General features: G+C 37.0%; 1 protein-coding gene across 1 annotated transcript; it reads left to right on the forward strand.

Moving 5' to 3' along the window:
• Positions 1-907: 907 nt before the first annotated feature.
• Positions 908-1843, forward strand: LOC101029104 (olfactory receptor 10G9). The gene has a single exon (XM_003923570.3). It carries the CDS (start codon positions 908-910, stop codon positions 1841-1843), a length of 936 nt encoding a protein of 311 aa, XP_003923619.2.
• Positions 1844-14664: the final 12821 nt, after the last annotated feature.

The following is a 14664-nucleotide window of genomic DNA, read 5'->3' on the forward strand; positions in this document are numbered from 1 at the left end:
GATGTCAAATGCAATAACAAATGGGGAAATTTTCATTTTCAAACATAGTGCACGTGTTATGTGTACTGTGTTTCACTCATAGTAACAATTAAATTCCTTTCAAGTTCTCCCATGAACACTGCAATGAAAATAGAATAAGGTAGGTAGAATTCCAAGGAGCCCCCAAATTTCTGCCCACTGGAATATATTTCCTATTTAATAACCTCCCTTTGAGTGCATGTGGGACATGTGACTATGATGGGATATTACCCCTGATTACAATTATGTTACAGAACCTTTTTCTGTAGCAAACTGGAGCGAGATTCTTTTCTGACTTTGAAGAAGAAAGCTTTCATATCATCGAAGGCAAGGTGAGGTAGATTTTAGCATATAGGATGGCCTCTGTAAGCTGAGATTGACATGTCCTGCCAAGAACCAGCAAAGAGAAAAAAAAAAAGTAAACTTCTGTCCAAAAACTGCAAGGAATAGGGTCCTGCCAACAGCTGCAATAGGCTTGTAAAAGAATTGTGAGCTTCCAATGAGATTGCATCTTTTGGTTACACATTGATTGAGACCTGATAAGACCGTCAGAAGAAGGTCCAGCTGACCTGACTTACAGAGAGGGTGAGATAAAAATTTTACATGTTTTATGCCATTAAGTTTCTGGTATTTTTCAATACATCAGTGGAAATTTAATATAGTGTGTTTCTCCTACTTTCTTCTGATTGTGTGTCTCTCTATGAGAGAGGCTGAAATCATTTTATCATTACCTGTATGGAGGAAGTTTTGTAACAAGTAAAGTGCAGAATAACTCCAGAGTTATCTACCTGGTTAAGGCAGTTTCAACATACAGAGTAGTATCAATTAACTGCTAAGTGCTGTGTGTTCTTCATATCTCCAAAGGGAGAGAGACCAAAGTTGAGAAGAAATGTCCAACGCCAGCCTTGTGACAGTGTTCGTTCTCATGGGCTTTCCCCATGCCCTAGCACTGGATGCCCCCCTCTTTGGAATCTTCCTGGTGGTTTATGTGCTCACTGTGCTGGGGAACCTCCTCATCCTGCTGGTGATCAGGGTGGATTCTCACCTCCACACCCCCATGTACTACTTCCTCACCAACCTGTCCTTCATTGACATGTGGTTCTCTACTGTCACGGTGCCCAAAATGCTGATGACCTTGGTGTCCCCAAGTGGTAGGGCTATCTCCTTCCACAGCTGTGTGGCCCAGCTCTATTTCTTTCACTTCCTGGGGAGCACCGAGTGTTTCCTCTACACGGTCATGTCCTATGATCGCTACCTGGCCATCAGTTACCCGCTCAGGTACACCAGCATGATGAGTGGGAGCACGTGTGCCCTCCTGGCCACCGGCACTTGGCTCAGTGGCTCTCTGCACTCTGCTGTCCAGACCACATTGACTTTCCATTTACCCTACTGTGGACCCAGCCAGATCCAGCATTACTTCTGTGACGCACCACCCATCCTGAAACTGGCCTGTGCAGACACCTCAGCCAACGAGATGGTCATCTTTGTGGACATTGGGGTAGTGGCCTCCGGCTGCTTTCTCCTGATAGTGCTGTCCTATGTGTCCATTGTCTGTTCAATCCTGCAGATCCGCACCTCAGAGGGGAGGCGCAGAGCCTTTCAGACCTGTGCCTCCCACTGTACCGTGGTCCTTTGCTTCTTTGTTCCCTGTGTTTTCATTTACCTGAGACCAGGCTCCAGGGACGCTGTGGATGGAATTGTGGCCGTTTTCTACACCATGCTGACTCCCCTTCTCAACCCTGTTGTGTACACCCTGAGAAACAAGGAGGTGAAGAAAGCTGTGTTGAAACTGAGAAACAAAGTAGCACATTCTCAGAGAGAATAAATACTAGGAAGTAGGTACACAAGTTTAAAAAAAAAAAAACTAATGTAATTTAGTTATTCATGTGAAATTGATTATATGCATAATTAATTCTCAGTGTTAAACACTATTCCAAAACACTGCACAGTTATAATTATTTCACAAATTTTCTATGACAGTTTTAAAATCACACCTAGACTTTTATTTATGAGAAACATGCTTATATTCTGATTTATTTATTTCGCAACAATAGGTTCATTTTTTTCAAAATAATTTTAGCTGAATCTCAGGGAAAGATGGTTGAGTCACTGGTGTTTATAACTTGATGAAAGGCTTTTGTGTTTTGTTTGATTTCTTGTGCACACAAACTTAAGAGTTTACTATCATGAAGACATTGTTCAAAAATAGCAACAAATATTTGAGATCATTTTTCTAATTGTGGCAGTAGCTGTTCAAATTTCTTTTTGGTTTTAATGTATCTGTATATTTGCATGTGTATATACAAATCTAAATGTGTATACAAAAGGAAGCATGTCACATTTAGCATATTTAATGTACAAGTTTTCATATATTTATGTATGTGTATGTATCTGTCTATTTACTTATATATATCTGAAAATGTTTTTAGAAACTTTTTTTATTGGGCAAAATGGCAAGCTATTAATATTTAAAATACTATCAATGAATCAAATAAAAATTATATATTCACAGAATTGATTACTATCAAGCAATGATAATGTATGATCTACAGCTATATATATAATAGTTTATACACTTATCACATGCACTCATTTTTTTATGTTTGTGAAGATTCAATATAAAAAATTAAGCCTCTTAAATATCTAGATCACTTGGAGCAATTTTGTCTCCTGGTTCACTTGGCAATGTCTGGAAATATTGTTGCTTGTCTCAGGTGCTAGCATCTAGTAGCTAGACGTCAGGGGTGTTAAACATCCCACAGTGTACAGGAGGAACCCTCACAACAAAGCGTATCATGGCCAAAATGTCAATAGTACTGAGGATGAGAAACCCAGAGCTGAATTTAACGTTAAGTAACATGTATAAGATCACAAAATAGAATTAAAATATTTTCAGATGGATATATAATTTGCTGGACAAATCTTGGATTATAAAGTGCACAGGGAGACACACATTTTTAAAATGCTGATTCTATTCAAATTGATCTATAAATTCAGTACGATTCCAAGTAAAATCCCCGTCATTTGATTTTGCAGCTGTAGATATGTGGATCCTAAAGTGTGTACTCAGTGAGTCCCAAAATGGTCAAATTATCTTGAAGAAATAAAACTTAACTGATAGATTGACAACACTAATTATCAAAACTTATTACAAAGCTATAGTAACTCAAAGAGTGTAGTATTTGTGTGAAGGTAGACAAATAGAAAAACGGAACTCAATACAGGGTAGATAAATAGATTGATCTTTATTTATATGACAAAGATGTCACTGCAGAGCAGGAAAGCAGAGATTGCCTTCTTCAAGAAATTATTTTAAGGTATCTGAGTATTCAGAATAAAAAAAAAATCAGTCGACCCTATGTCATATTATACACATAAAAATTCAATCACAGTAGATAGGAGATATGAATATGGTTGACTGTATGAAACTTGTTTAGGTAAGAGATTTTATAGAAGTGCAAAACCCTCTTGGAAAAAAATTAATTAAAAAATATTTTTAAAGAAAAGAAAGAGGAAGCTAACAAAAAAATGTTAAAGTTATTGTGTTTTGAAATATAAATTTTGCCACTCGTTTTCTTTTATGATAATACAATAAAACTAGAGGTTAATAAACAAAGTATAAGAGAGAATACAAAACTAATTGGAAACTTAAACCAAGTTTCTTTTTTTAAAATTTTATTTATTTTATATATATATTAATTATACTTTTTTTTCTGGGGTACATGTGCAGATCCTGCAGGATTGTTACATAGGTATACACATACCATGGTGGTTTGCTGCCTCCATACTCCTGTCACCTACATTAGGCATTTTTCCCAATGTTATCCCTCCACAATCTCCCCACCCGCTGCTATTCCTCCCCTAGCTCCCCAACCCCCAACAAAACCCACTGCGTGATGTTCCTCTCCCTGTGTCCATGTGTTCTCATTGTTCAACACTTGCCTGTGAGTAAGAATATGCAGTGTTTGGTTTTCTGTTCTTGTGTCAGTTTGCTGAGAATGATGGTTTCCAGATTCATCCATGTCCCTGCAAAGGACATGAACTCATTCTTTTTTATGGCTGCATAGTATTCCATGGTGTATATGTGCCATATTTTCTTTGTTCAGTCTATCATTGATGGGAATTTAGGTTGCTTCCAGGTCTTTGCTATTGTGAACAGTGCCACAATGAACATGCATGTGCATGTATCTTTATAATAGAATGATTTATAATCCTTTGGGTATATACCCAGTAATCTATTGCTAAATCTAATGCTAAAACTAAGCAAAAAACAAGCAACAACTAAAAATAAGCTGGAGGTACTGCATTCCCCAGCTTCAAACTATACTACATGGCTATAGCAACCAAAACAGTATGGTGCTAGTACAAAAGCAGACACACAGACCAATGGAACAGAAGAGAGACCCCAGAAATAAAGCCACATACCTACAATCATCAACAATGTCAACAAAAACAAGCAATGGGGAAAGGACTCCCTATTCAATAAATGGGGCTGGGATAGCTGACTAGCCACGTGCAAAATAATAAAACTAAACCCCTAATATTTACCATATACAAAATTAACTAAAAATTGACTAAAGATTTAAACATAAGACTGCAAACTATAGGAATCCTAGAAGAAAACTTAGGAAACAACATTCTGAACATTGGCTTTGGCAAAGAATTTCTGAGTAAGTCCTCAAAAGCAATAATAACAAAAACAAAAATTGACAATTAGTACCTAATTAAACAGCTTTTGCACAAAAAAAAAAAACAGTCAATAGAGTAAATAAACTACAGAATGGGAAAAAATATTTCCAAACTCGGCATCCAACAAAGGTCTAATATACAGAATCTTAAGGAACATAACAATTAAACAAGCAAAAAACAATAACCTCATTAAAAATTGTCAAAAGAAAGGAATAGACACTTCTCAAAAGAAGACATACAAGCAGCCAACAAACATATAAAAAAATGCTCCACATCACTAATCATAAAAGAAATGCAAATCAAAGCCACAGTGAGATACCATCTTACACCAGTCACAATGGATATTACTAAAAAGTAAAAAACAACAGATGGTAGTGAGACTGTGGAGAAATGGGAATACATTGTTGGTGAAAAATGTAAATTAGTTTCAGCTACTGAAGAAAGCAGTTTGAAGATTTCTCAAAGAATTTAGAACTACCATTCAACCCAGCATTCCCACTGCTGGGTATATATTTGAAAGAAAACAAATCTTTCTACCAAAGTGATACATGTAGTTCAATGTTTATTGCAGCATTATTCATAGGAGCAAAGACATGGAATCAACCTAGATGCCCATCAACATTGGACTGGATAAAGAAAATGTGGTATATATACACCATGGAATACTATGCAGCCATAAAAAGAAAAAAAATCTTGTTCTTGATAACAACAAAATGCAGCTGTAGGCCATTATGCTAAGTGAATTAACACAGAAACAAAAGCCAAGTAACACATATTCTCACTTATAAGTGGGAGCCAAACAATAGGTACAAATGGACATAAAGATGGCAACAATAGAAACTGGAGACTGCTTGGAGAAGAGAGAGGGGCAAGGGCTGAACAACTGTTGGGTACTATGCTCAGCACCTGGGTAAGGGGATCGGTCATACCCCTCACCTCAGCATCATGCAAATATACCTAGGGAACAAATTTGCTCATGCACCTCCTGAATTTAAAATAAAAGTTGAAGCAAAGAATATGGTTTAGAATCTTTTCCCAGTGAATGCATTTGGTTTTCTTTTTTCCAGTCTCTGGGATGCCCCTCAAATACTTAGTTTAGGCCGGGCACGGTGGCTCAAGCCTGTAATCCCAGCACTTTGGGAGGCCGAGGCGGGTGGATCATGAGGTCAAGAGATCGAGACCGTCCTGGTCAACATGGTGAAACTCCGTCTCTACTAAAAATACAAAAAATTAGCTGGGCATGGTGGCACATGCCTGTCATCCCAGCTACTCAGGAGGCTGAGGCAGGAGAATTGATTGAACCCAGGAGGCAGAGATTGCGGTGAGCCGAGATCGTGCCATTGCACTCCAGCCTGGGTAACAAGAGCGAAACTCCGTCTCCAAAAAAAAAAAAAAAAAAAAAAAAATCTTAGTTTAGATTCCTCCTTTTCTTATATTGCAATATGGATAAATAATTTGTGAGGTTTAGAAATAGTGCCTTAAATATAAAGAATAATAAAAATTTTGAGCTTTTGTGTCACTTATTACTTTAATGACCCTTGAGATTTTGCCAAGAACAGCAGTTCTGAGAAGCTGAAATGAGATGGTATTTCTAGGGGCTCATTATTGCTTGTATATTCTCTGTGTGTGTGTATGTGTGCATGTGTTGTGTTTTAATGAGTCATAGGGATAGTAATTATGACATGTATAAGTCATTTGAAGAAGTAATTCTGGGAATTACTTAGATGCAATATAAAATACTCATAATAAAGGCAGTTGAAAAAAGGAAGATCGAGCATTTCAGTTACTATAAATTGTTTCAGTACTAGGCTGATTTTCACCAATTCTATGATGTTTTTTATAGTGATACAGAAGGAAGAAATTGAAATGACAAGCTAAAGCTAGATAATCAAAGTTACATTTATTTTTTCTACAATTCACATGGTGAGCTGTTTAGCATGTGATACAATCCAAAATAATTACCTTTTGACCAGATGATGATAATAATCTTGATATCTTTCAAAGCGTTTCTATGTTTAAACTAATGATCTTTAAAAGCTTATATGCACTAGGAATAAACTTAGAATCTTAGCCTATGGTCCAAGAAATATAAATATCCATACAATAGGAAACTATTTGTCATTATAAAGAAACAAAATGTTGGTACATGCAACAACAGAGATACCTTTTAAAAACATTATGTTTACTGAGAGATGTCAGATCAAAATAAACACATATTTTATAATTCCACTTAAAAGAAATGTCCCCAAATGGCAAATATATAAAGAAGGAAAGTAGATTCATGGTGACCTAGTGTTAGGAATAGGAATGAGAATAATTATCATGGTCATGAGGCTTCTTTTTAGTGAGAGGGAAAATTCTAAAATTAGGCTTGGTGATAGCTGAAAACTCCATAAATATATATTCTTTGCAAATATGTATTTACTGAATTGTACATTTAAAATGGGTGAGCTTTTATGGTACATACATTAATCTTGATAAAGCTTTTAAAAGGCATATAAATTATCACTAGTTATAAAAATTAAAGATTTTATGTTGATCAGATTTAACACAAAACTAAAGAACAAGAAAATGGGTAGAAATGAATGACTCAACATGTGTACTTTTTAAATTAGTATTCAAAACGTTTATTCTATCTTGTTAGAATTGAGCATCAATTTTAAAGCAGTCAGACTGAAACTCAAATTCAAGCTCTATGATTGACCTTTGGAGTAAACTTTGGCAACTATTTTAACTATTTGAGCCCTATTTTTTTCTTTTTTTTCTTTTCTTTTTTTTATTGCATTTTAGGTTTTGGGGTACATGTAAAGAACATGCAAGATTGTTGCATAGGTACACACATGGCAGTGTGCTTTGCTGCCTTCCGTCCCCTCACCTGTATCTGTCATTTCTCCCCATGCTATCTCTTCCCACCTCCCCACCCCCCCCATCCCTTCCCCATTTCCCCACAATGGACCCCAGTGTGTAGTGTTCCCCTCCCTGTGTCCATGTGTTCTCATTGTTCAACACCCGCCTATGAGTGAGAATATACGGTGTTTGATTTTCTGCTCTTGTGTCAGTTTGCTGAGAATGATGGTTTCCAGGTTCATCCATGTCCCTACAAAGGACGTGAACTCATCGTTTTTGATGGCTGCGTAATATTCCATGGTGTATACGTACCACATTTTCCCTATCCAGTCTGTCATCGTTGGGCATTTGGGTTGGTTCCAGGTCTTTGCTATTGTAAACAGTGCTGCAATGAACATTCGTGTGCACATGTCCTTATAGTAGAATGATTTATAATCCTTTGGATATATACCCAGTAATGGGATTGCTGGGTCAAATGGGATTTCTATTTTTAGGTCCTTGAGGAATCGCCACACTGTCTTCCACAGTGGTTGAATTAATTTACATTCCCACCAACAGTGTAAAAGTGTTCCTGTTTCTCCACATCCTCTCCAGCATCTGTTGTTTCCAGATTTTTTAATGATCGCCATTCTAACTGGTGTGAGATGGTATCTCAAAGTGGTTTTGATTTGCATTTCTCTGATGACCAGTGATGATGAGCATTTTTTCATATGTTTGTTGGCCTCCTGTATGTCTTCTTTTGTAAAGTATCTGTTCATATCCTTCGCCCATTTTTGAATGGGCTTGTTTGTTTTTTTCTTGTAGATCTGCTTTAGTTCTTTGTAAATTCTGGATATCAGCCCCTTGTCAGATGGGTAGACTGCAAAAATTTTTTCCCATTCTGTGTGGTGGTATTTTTGTCTTTAAAAGAAAATAAAATTTAACTAATGGGACCAGTGTAAGAATAAAACAAAGGGGCCTTGAACTGTCTGGTTTCTAAAAAAGAAAAATTCTCAGTAAGTAGCATTTACTATTTTAAAACATGGAGATGGGCGTCTCTTCTGTATTTTCTCTGGCATAAATAAGCACAATTATTATTAAAATGCCAATAAACTTATATAACAGTATAGCTGTAATTTCTGTGCCTTCTATATTTTCTCAAAGGGATTTTAGTCATAACATTTTTAATAAGTCCATTTGCTTTTTTTTTTTTGTTAGCCAGTAAAAAATAACATGCTCACCCTTGTCCACTCTGATCCGTTCTCTGCACAGCAGTCAGCAGACTGATCTCTTAAAATATACCTCGAACCAAGTTACAGTAATTAAAGTATGCTAAAATTAATGTCCGTAGTGGTCTTAAAGGAAAATAAGGAGAAAATGAGCATGTTCTCACTCATAAGTGGGAATTGAACATCGAGAACACATGGACACAAAGAGGGGCCCAACACACACCAGGGCCTGTTTGGGGTGTGTGGGGTCAGGGGAGGGAACTTAGAGTATGGGCCAATAGGTGCAGCAAACCACCAGGGCACACATATACCTATGTAACAAACCTACATGTCCTGTACATGCATCCTGTTCTTTTATTTAAAAGAAAAAATTTAAAAAAAGAAAATGAATAAAATACAAATTCAATCCGTTGTGGAAATGATAATGGGGAATTATAAAACAAATTATAGAAAAACAGGTGCAGCTGTGTTTTGTTTTTCATATCAGATGGGACTGTTGCTTCTTTAAGTGGTTGCTTTCCTAATTTCCAGCTCTTTCTTCAAACCCAGATTCTCCAGGTAAAGGATCACTGGACAATCTCAAATATCTGAACTCAATGGATGGCCCTCTCCTAGAGGCAAAATAGCCCAGTAATTATTGTTAATTACAGAGCTTTAACCTGAACATAACTAAATGCCACTGTATAATTGCATTTTAAAAAGAATTAATGAGGTAGAGGCAGTGGGGAGAAAGAAGGAGGGAGGAGAGGAAAGCCTCCAGTCTAATTGCTCCCTTGCCTCCACAATTCTCTAGTGCCCACTAGGGAAGAGGGTCCCAAAGACACTGAAGACATTTATTCACTCTTGAGGGCATGATTGCTGCTGTTTCACTCAGGGGCCAGGGGCACTGGAATTTTCTGGCCTGAGTGGCTGAGTCTATAAAAGACGAAATGCGGCTTTTCTAGCTCCAGAGCCACAGATGATCTATAGCATCTAAAGGCAAAGGAAACAGGGCTGCATGGACCTGGGGCCTGGTTTTCAGCCCATCAGCCACATTTCCCTTCAGTCTGTGAGTGCCTATTTTTCTGGAATGCTCCCTTCTTGTCTTCTGATGAGTTATATGTAGTAGAGGATGGTGGAAAGAATGCGGGAACTGGCTCTACTTGAGCTTCGGCTAAATCTGACTTAGTTGACTCCATGGTATTTTCTCGAGCTATTTCCTGATTAATGAAGCTTACCCTTAGAAACTTTCAGGAAATGAATAAGATATAAATTCAGTCAACTGTGGAAGTGATAATGGGTAATTATAAAGCTAATTGTAGGAAAAAAATGATTATTGCATATTTGCAACCAGGTCGCAGATATAATTGCTGTTGGACACTAGACTCTGTTAAAATAAATGGCTGTTTTTAATATCAGTAATTATCTATTGCTTTTTCCTACCTAAATATAATCTTTACTATTTTTTAAATTTTTATTTAATTCATTTTTGGGACAGCATCATGCTCTGTCACCCAGGCCGGTGTGCAGTGGCATGATTTTGGCTCACTGCAACCTATGCCTTTTTGGCTTAAGGGATCTCCACACTTCAGCCTCCCAAGTAGCTGGGACTACAGGTATACACCAACACCCACCACACTCAGCTAGTTTCAGCTATTTTTTTTTTTTTTTTTTTTCGGTTTTTGGAGAGACAAGGTGTCACTGTATTGCCTAGGCTGACTTCAAATTCCTGGGCTCAAGTGATCCTTTCACCTTGGCCTCCCAAGGTGCTGGGATTACAGGTGTGAGCCATCATGCCCAGCATTCCATTCTGTTTTAAGCCCACTAGTCAGTTCTGTTTTCAGTTGGTCCAGCTAATGATGGAGAAGGCTGCCTCCTGGATCAGTCACGTGAATGAGTAATCTCAGAACTGCTCCAAGTCACTGTAGAGAAATGCTGTGGAATAAGGCACACATTAAATAATTTATTGAATGAACACTTTTTTTTTTTTTTTCTGAGTCGGAGTTTCGTATTGTTGCCCAGGCTGGAGTGCAATGGCGAGATCTCGGCTCACCGCAATCTTCAGCTCCCGGGTTCAAGCAATTCTCCTGCTTCAGACACCCGAGTAGCTGGAATTACAGGCGCCTGCCACCACACCCGGCTAATTTTGTATTTTTGGTAGAGACAGGGTTTCTCCATGTTGGTCAGGCTGGTCTCACTCCCGACCTCAGGCAATCTGCCCACCCTCAGCCTCCCAGAGTGTTGAGATTACAGACCGGAGTGCCCAGCCGAATGAATAAATTTTTTGACGAAGATGGGTAGAAGCTGAAATTATATAGGTACTTTACAGACATCAATGCATTAATGTTCACAAGAACCATAATATATTATTTTACTATTTATATGTATACAGAGAAGATTTAGAGTTTTTTTCAAAGTCATCTGAAGTCAGAGTGGGCAGCATGTGTAGCATTTAAACTCAGATACTTCCAGTTGTAAAGTTTATTCTCCACCTTCTTTTCCGTATGAATTCTAGTGTTGTCTCTCCATTTTACTTATGAGGAAACAGATGAAAAATAGATTAATAACTTACCCAAATGTCACTCATTAATTAGTGACAGAACTGAACTACTCCTGTTTAGAAGTTCTTTACTCCATATAGTTTTTATCAGCTTGCAGTAGGTTCTATGAAGACCGTTTTTGCAGGAAAATCCCACCTCCGTGAGGCCATACTTTGATGTTCCAGGACAAATTTAACGTGAAGATGAAGAATCACACTCCAGTAACTGAGTTCCTCCCGAGGAATCCCTCACACAAAGGGGCTGGCAAATGTGCTTTTTGTCTTATTTCTGTCCCTCTACCTCTTCACCTTGCTGGGAACCCACTCATTCTTCTGGCTCTCCTCACTTCCTCCAACCTTCACACTCCCGTGTACTTCTTCCTGGAAAACCTGTCTGTGTTTAACATATTTTTCCCTTCACCGAGTTCCCCTAAAATGATGCTCTACCTAATGGGGCAAAGCTGCACCATCCCTAACCAGGGTCGTGCCTCCCAGCTCTTCTTTCACCATTTCCTGGATTGCACCGATCGTTTCCCGTACTCTGGGATGGCCTATGACCTCTTTGCAGCCATCTGACACCCTTTGTGATACACAGTCATCATGAACTGGCTTATTTAAATGAGTATAACATTTTCAAGATTAATCTATGTTGTAGCATTTTTTATGCTAAATAATATTCCACTGTATGGATACACCACAATTTGTTTATCCATTCATCAGTTGATTAACATTCGAGTTATTTCACTATTAACACTTGCCTACATGTTTTGTTTGAACACCTGTTTTTACTTATTTTGGATATATACCTAGCGGTGGAATTGCTAGGTCATAGGGTAATTTTATCTTTGCTCTTTTGAGGAATCACTGAACTATTTTCCACAGAAGCCGCACCATTTTATATTCTAGCAAAGTAGAAGTGTTCCATTTTTATTACATCCTGGCCAACACTTTTTAAAAATTTTATCTAGCCATTCTAGTGGCTATAATATAGTATATCATTGTGGTTTTGATCTGAATTTTCCCAGTGATGAATGAAATTGAGCATCGTTTCACTTGTTTGTTGGCCATTTGTATGTCCTTGTCAGAAAATAAAATGTCTATTCAAGTTATTTGTCAATTTTCTGATTGGTTTGTTTGCCTTTGTGTTGTTGAATTGTAATAATTCTTTATATATTCTTAGATGCCAGATTCTTATCAAATATATAATTTGCAAATCTCTTCTCTCATGCTGTGACTGGTCTTTTTACCTTTTTGATAGTACCCTTTATGCATAAAAGCTTTCAGTTTCAGTGATGTCCAGTTTTTCTATGTTTTCTTTTGTTATTTGTGCTTTTAGTGTCATATCTAAGAAATAATTGCCAAATCTAAGGTCATGATACCATATTTTCTTTTAAGAATTTTACAGTTTAGTTCTTACATTTAGGTTTATGATTCATTTTGAGTTAGTTTTTATAAATGGTGTGAGTTAAGGGTTCCAATTCGTTCTCTTACCAGTGAATATCTAATTGTACCAGGACCATTTGCTGAAAGACTGTTCTTTCCCATTGAATGGTCTCAGCTCCATTGTTGAAAATCAGTTTACCATAGATATATGGTTTGATTTTGTTCTACAGTCTTAGTTCTTTTCCATTAATATATATGTTTAATATGCCAGTGTCACAGTCTTGATTACCATGGTTTTTAGTTAGTTTTAAAATTGGAAAGTGTAATTACTGCTACTTTCTACTTTTTTCTGCTTCTGTTTTGATGAGTTTTGCAATTCCATATGAACTTCAGAATCAGCTTATCAACTACAAAAAAGACAGCTGGGTTCTGATAGGGATTGTATTTAACCCATAGATTATTTGGGGAGAATTGTTATTTCAACAATGTTTAGTCTTCTAAATAGTTTTTAGGGTGCAAGTACTTTACATCCTTTTTAAATGTATTCCTAGGTATTTATTCCTTTGGTGCTACTATAAATGGAATTGTGTTCTTAATTTCCTTTTAAGATTTTTAATAGCCCATATATAGAAATTCAATCAATTGATTTTTGTGTATAGATCTTGTATCCTGTTTTGCTGAAATCCTTTATTAGTTCTAATTTTTTTTTCGTGGGTGGATGCCTTAGGATTTTCTGTATGCAGAATTATGTCATCTGCGAATATAGATAATTTTATGTCTTCTGTTTCTTTTCTCTAGGGATATCCTTATGTTTTTAAAAATTTTTTTGTGAACTTTAATCTATTCAGATTTTATTGTTTTCCTTGGGCTGTTCTTGTGGTTTCATTTCTAATGAAAACGTCCATTTTATGTACCTCAGTGACTTTCATACTTCAGTTACGTTAAATTGCCTTGGGTCTGTGAAGCGTTAGAGAACACAAATTAAAAGTATAGTCTTATCTGCGTCATTCTCCAGTGTTCATCACTCTTCAGCAGTAGTACAGCAAGTTTCTTCTTATTTTCTTCCTTTTTTATAATCGTAAGCAAAAACAGTTGCCGCATATAAAAACATGTAAGTATTCTGAAGCCGATAGTATTCAAAACTTCATAGTATTTATGCATGAAATAGAAAGTTTCTACCTTTCAGAATCACCTGGATCAGATAGTGCAGATATTTTAGCTTCTATTAATTTTAGTACTTCACAGATCATGCTATTTTCTCCTAGTCTTACCAAGACTCCAATATCACCAGTTTGCATCTGCATAAAGCCTTCATTTTATTTACTTTTACCACCGCTCTTATCCCGGTTAGTCTCAATCATCACCATGAATGCAAGACCTCCCCTAGCTCCTTCCACGTTCTGCACCTTCCACAGTCACATACTCAAACTGCTCTGTGCTGTTTCCACGATTCTCCCATGCTCTCTCTACCCGTTTCCCAGCTCTTCCTATTGTCTTCTGCAAAAACTCTTGGACAAGGGCCACGCTGTATGCACAACAAATTGTGTTTTATTTTATTTTCCTGGACACAAATAAAGAGGGTATTTTTGACTTTTTAATAGTTTCTTTGGAATCATGCTACAGGGTTCTGGCCAAAGGGATATAAACTGAAATGATACAAATCACTCTGGAGGACGTCTCACAAAATCAGCCAAGTGACCTTCTTGTCCTCTCTCCCCCTGACATGGGGACTCTGGAAGCCACTGAGGGAGTCTCTCATTCAATCTAAAACTTTTTATTACTGAAAAATAAATCTTTCTTGTGTTTATCCTCTGAAGCTTTGGGTTCACTTGTTATCATGGTATAGTCTATTCTGTACCTACTAGTATCACTCTCCCTGTATTCTGCTGTAAATAAAGACTCACACAACCTTCCTTTTTAGAAAGTTGCTTATACTTACTGTCTTACAGAATTTGTATTTGTTTCATTTTAAATTTCTATATGTAGCAAAAAACTAGGTAT

The sequence above is a fragment of the Saimiri boliviensis genome, chromosome 6 (assembly GCF_048565385.1).
Source record: "Saimiri boliviensis isolate mSaiBol1 chromosome 6, mSaiBol1.pri, whole genome shotgun sequence".
NCBI classification, from domain to species: Eukaryota; Metazoa; Chordata; class Mammalia; order Primates; family Cebidae; genus Saimiri; species Saimiri boliviensis.

Excerpts from the sequence above, each read along its gene's own strand:
- LOC101029104 (XM_003923570.3), top strand. The coding sequence starts at position 908 with ATGTCCAACGCCAGCCTTGTGACAGTGTTCGTTCTCATGGGCTTTCCC.